The sequence below is a fragment of the Mya arenaria genome, chromosome 2, assembly GCF_026914265.1.
Source record: "Mya arenaria isolate MELC-2E11 chromosome 2, ASM2691426v1".
Taxonomy (NCBI): Eukaryota; Metazoa; Mollusca; class Bivalvia; order Myida; family Myidae; genus Mya; species Mya arenaria.
The window spans coordinates 48394083-48399055 of NC_069123.1; the positions used below are offsets into that span (position 1 = coordinate 48394083).

Below are 4973 nucleotides of genomic sequence, written 5' to 3' on the forward strand. Positions count from 1 at the left end.
AAATTTATTATTTCTGTAGAAAATGTCTGATACTTTCATACAAATTATAGCAAAACAAAAACAAATGGTTGTATAGAATTAAAATATTAATATTTATTTAATTATCTATATAATAAAACATTATAATGCACATTGTAAAACGTAAATGTTAAACGTAAATAAAGTACAAGGACATAAAAATATTTAATTATATATATATTTATATGATTATTTAATAATAATATCTCTTATGATAATAATAATAATAAACATAAAAAAGGTGTTGAATACTTAGCACATAACATATTATATATGTATGAATATCAATAATAACAGTCAAAAAACAGTTCAACCAACAAGAGATCCAACAAGTACTAGCATCCAACAAGTACTAGCAATGGGAATCCAACCAATATGACCTGACAACCTACAATAGCGGTTCAATCATCACTTCGTTGCAGTCAAATCAGGCTCAACAAGATATTCATCCATTAAATGCAGTCCAACCAACACTTGTGGTCAAACCAACACTTCTTGTCCTTCCATTGAAAGTTGTTCAACCAAAACTTGTAAATCAACTGATTATAGCTGTCTGATAAACAATAGCTGTCTATCCAACAGTGATTTAAACAACACTAGTTGTCATCACACATTCTGTCAAACAAGCAGTCCAACCAACGATGATGGTCCAACCAACACTTCCGGTCCAACCATTTATAATTGTTCAGCCAACACGTATGGTCCATCCAATATAGCGATCCAGTAAGCAACAGATGTCCAACCAACAATAGTGTTTCAACAGGCACTAGCTGTCCATCACGTTGCTACCAATCTAGCAGCCCAACCAATTGTAGTGATGTTCTTCATTGAAAGTAATGATCTCAGAAGATATCATCAGCACATTTGAATCATATCTGTAAAGAAAGGAATGGAACATAAAAAGTATATTTTTTATAAAAAAGGTAAGTTACTCACAGACTTATTTATGGATGGGTTTTAAGACAATCTGGACCCCGATTTAATTCCAGGCCTGGGTGTATGCGACTAGCCCGGTGGCAATCATAATATTTAAACATAACTAACTAGTTATAAATCATTCAGAAGACTACACAGGTGACAGGTTAACTTTTATATAAATTTTCAATTTCATTTACGTACATTCACAACTCGACATACATGTATACGAAATCTGCTCTGCAAATTTACTCCACCCATTTAATAAATCTAGAGTGTGATCGTGTACAATGGGTTAAATCTTTGATATCTTCTACAAATATGAACTATTTATATACATTTTATTCTCACCATATCGAAAGGCGGTACTTTGATTGGATTAACTGCATCTCTGCTGTTGTATTTCTTCAAATTTGCTAGCGTCTTCCTTATTTACATTTTACCGGAAGTCATGCGCGCGCAAGGGATTATGGGAAACCGTAAAGTCGCGAATTGGCAATTTGTGGATCATATTTTGTTCTCGTCTATACATTAACTCCCATATCAGAACGATAACCAACTACATGTAGGTGGAGCTTAACTGTGCAATAAGTAGCGACATCAGATAAATTACAACGATATGAATTCATTTATATGCACGTTACTGGCTTATTAATATCATGGACCTATATATAGGTCCTCGTTAATATAAACGCATATTCTTGACAAAATGGTACAAAACTGTTATGTCTCCCATTAACCTCGTCATCGAAATTATCACGGACCTATAAACCAATATATGGTTTAAAGGTCCGTGAAATTATACTACTCTAGCCGTTTGCGCTCGTGTATAAATTAAATAGTTCGGGTAATGAGTGCAGAAACTTTTACAAGTTAAGTTTCACAGAAGACGCAATCAAAAACCCTTTGTTGGCCCCTAAATGAAGAACCATCACTGATAAGCAGGGAGCGAATTTCCCAAGGTTTAGATCTCTGACCCTTTTCTAATCAATATACATTGTGCAATCTCTCCTGTAAGTACGCTTCTGGTGGTTTTTGCCGGTACATAATAGAACAAACCATCACCATCGATTCATTTTAATATTTTAGCAGGACTGTGATAGAAAGTAAGATTATTATTTACAGTTTTGAATGGTGAATTTTGAACAACAGGATGATTTATTTTTTTATCTTTGAACTTCAAAAACAAAATGATATATATCGGCACGGACCTATATTAACCAGTGTATAGGTCCGTGATATCGTTTGATTCTGTTTTTATTAATCGTTGTCTTCTGCTGAAACATTTCAATACATGTTGGCTTTGTTTTTGCCGGTTTTGTTGTTCAGTTATAGTTATGAATGTTTTCGGAGAGGAGTTTCAGAAACCTTTAGTCGGCCCCGTTAACGGGAGAGGTTGCAATGTTTCTGCTCATATGTCTTTGAAATGAATTTAAAGAAAAAAATCCATTTTAATTTAATATTTATGTTCACTCTTCCCGCGTTGCAGCATGTTTGTGTTGCTTGTGTGCGCGTTGTTGACGGTAGCGGCGGCGGACGAGTGCCGATGCACGCCTAACCAGTGGGAGGGAGACATGGGCCTCGTGCTCGGCAGCACATACGCCGGAAATACCTCGCTCACAGAGGTACGATGTCGGTTCTATGCTTTGTTAAAATGTTTTTTGTTTCTTTATTATATTACATGGAGGAGCCTATATCAATCTATATATGTTAATAAATGCCGTATGATACCACAAGTCAGAGTGCCACTGAAATTCATGACGCGTGTACACTGTAATAACAGGCGCAATTTCTTCCTGCAGGGCACTATGCAGATTAGTTATGACGCCGTGAAAAAGATGATCGTTACACGCCAGAGTCTCATGTACAACAATATACCTGTCCAGCAGACCATCATAGAGGACTTCACCAACGTACGTACACACGAACAACGTCACGTGTTCAGTGCTCAGTATTATAACAACTGTTCGATCATTTGCGCTGTGTATATTATTTGACTTAAAAGAAGTTTCGACGTGTTGGTCGAAATACTGACGTCCGAAATGGGATTGTATCCGCGATTGTCATACAGGTATGCTTTTCTTCAAGATTAGTGCATATCTATTATAATAATATAGTAAAAAATGAATATGCATTGTTCATGTTTATTTAAAAAAACACAAATATGGACGTACATAATAAGGTATAATTTACAATAGGTCGGTGTTTGATTTCCAGGGCATCTCCTACACAGTTACCGCCCAGGGATGTTCTTCTAAAGCGCTCGGACCTTGGATCCCTAACTGTATCCCATGTAGGTGGCGAATTAGATTTCACCTAAGACTTGGTAGCAACGGGTCCGGGAGTTATTGTTCACAGTTTTGTTTGAAGTAAATTAGAGTAACTTTCAACAAAGCGATACACATACAATATGCATACAATACTTTCAAAATAAGCATACACTTTGTATCTAAGCCACACATCAGTGACGAACGAGGCCTAGTTTGATTTATTTGCTACTTCGATTTCTATAACTGCGTACTATCATGGCTACACCATATGGCTATAGTAACCGAAATTCAAAGTAGTTAGCACCTACATTCAGGAACATTTGTATGCAAGTCTTTACAAATATTGTTTGATTTCAGTTTTATACGTTTGGCACATATTAATGAAATCAAAATGGTAATTGAATTGATTTTAAAAGCTTAAAAGGTCCATAAAGTATATTTCACAGCACGTGTTTGGTATTTAAAGCGAACGCCACCACAGCCAATCTCCGGTACGGTCTGGGTGACAACTCCGTGGACGCCCGCTCCTATATGGTAGATTACGGCACGTTCATGGTCTACTTCGCCGTCACCGCCGACACGTGCGTTCCGGTAGCAGAGGACGTCACAGGAACGTTTGACGGAGGTATGGGCATGACATATCTTTATTTATTTCTCCCCAATGATTTTCACAATTCCCATCTCCCCTGTATTGTTCATACTTTATTATTTAACCAATATGTTAAACGTTTTAGTGGTTCGACTCTTTACAAAACTTAACTTTGAAGTAACAAGTTACTCGTAGGAATTATTTAGAAGTTACAATTCATGTATTTTTTTTTATTCTAGCACGAACCTACAAACCATAGTTTATAAGTTCTTAATAACAGTAAATCCATGTTTCCGTTATCCAACCAATGACAACACGAATATTGTTCCAGCTCAAATCATGGAGGTTATCACCTTCGCGAACATCAAGGCTGGCATCTCTGACTCTAACGTGTTCGCCATCCCTGCCAACTGCCCAACACAAAACAGCGTCCCGGTAAGGCCTACCTCACACTATGAAGCACGCTTTTTATATTCATCTCAATATCATTGTGTAAAAGTGACATATCGTACACTAAACACTACTCTTCGTCGACGATAATCACCTTGTAAATGATGACAACATTCAAATCAGATTAGTTTTAAGTGTAGATCAAGTTAGATTTAGATTAAAAAGCACTCTGATCTAAGCTGCAGTTAAGATAAGTATTTATGGCAACTGTTTATTTCGTGTTTTTGTTTCAGCTTCCCGGCGTGAACAGACGGGCTTCTATGTTCAGGGGATACGTGTAGATGATTCAACACCATAGCGTTCTTTTCTTGTGCCTTGTTAGTAATAAGGTTCTTTTACCTCTAAATAAATTATATCAAAATTGTTGTTATTGTTGTTAAGTGAATTATCAGTATGCTTCAAATATTGACCGTCAGTGATGGTTAATCAGGCACCAATTTCTCGAAACTTCTTAAGTCCCTTATAACAGGATTAAGCGAAGCTCACTATTTGTGTTGTTCTATAATATGCGTTATATTTACTTCTTGAAGAGTTGTTAGAAATTATATAGGAATAACCTGTATGGTTATCACAATAAACCATTTTTCATTCATCAAAATCCATTATTTTGTATGTATTTTGGCTAATTGAATTAAGCTAATTAAGCCTGTTAAGCTTAAAAAGTTTCGAGAAATTGGGGCCAGGAATGTTCTTGTAAACGTAACCGATAACAAAAGATGCAACAACTTCAA

The 4973-nt window shown here is 36.0% G+C and overlaps 1 protein-coding gene across 2 annotated transcripts; it reads left to right on the forward strand.

The window, feature by feature from the left end:
- The first annotated feature begins 1410 nt into the window (after window positions 1-1410).
- LOC128203049 (uncharacterized) lies at window positions 1411-4605 on the forward strand. 2 transcript variants are annotated; one of them, XM_052904311.1, is made up of 7 exons: window positions 1411-1498; window positions 2423-2558; window positions 2736-2846; window positions 3151-3226; window positions 3670-3828; window positions 4124-4227; window positions 4476-4605. In XM_052904311.1, the coding sequence occupies exons 2-7, from the start codon at window positions 2424-2426 to the stop codon at window positions 4521-4523; spliced, it is 633 nt and encodes a 210-aa protein (XP_052760271.1). In that variant the 5' UTR covers window positions 1411-1498; window position 2423; the 3' UTR covers window positions 4524-4605. The 2 variants fall into 2 exon arrangements, with proteins under 2 accessions (XP_052760271.1, XP_052760265.1); XM_052904305.1 differs by lacking the exon at window positions 1411-1498 and adding an exon at window positions 1687-2039.
- Window positions 4606-4973: the final 368 nt, after the last annotated feature.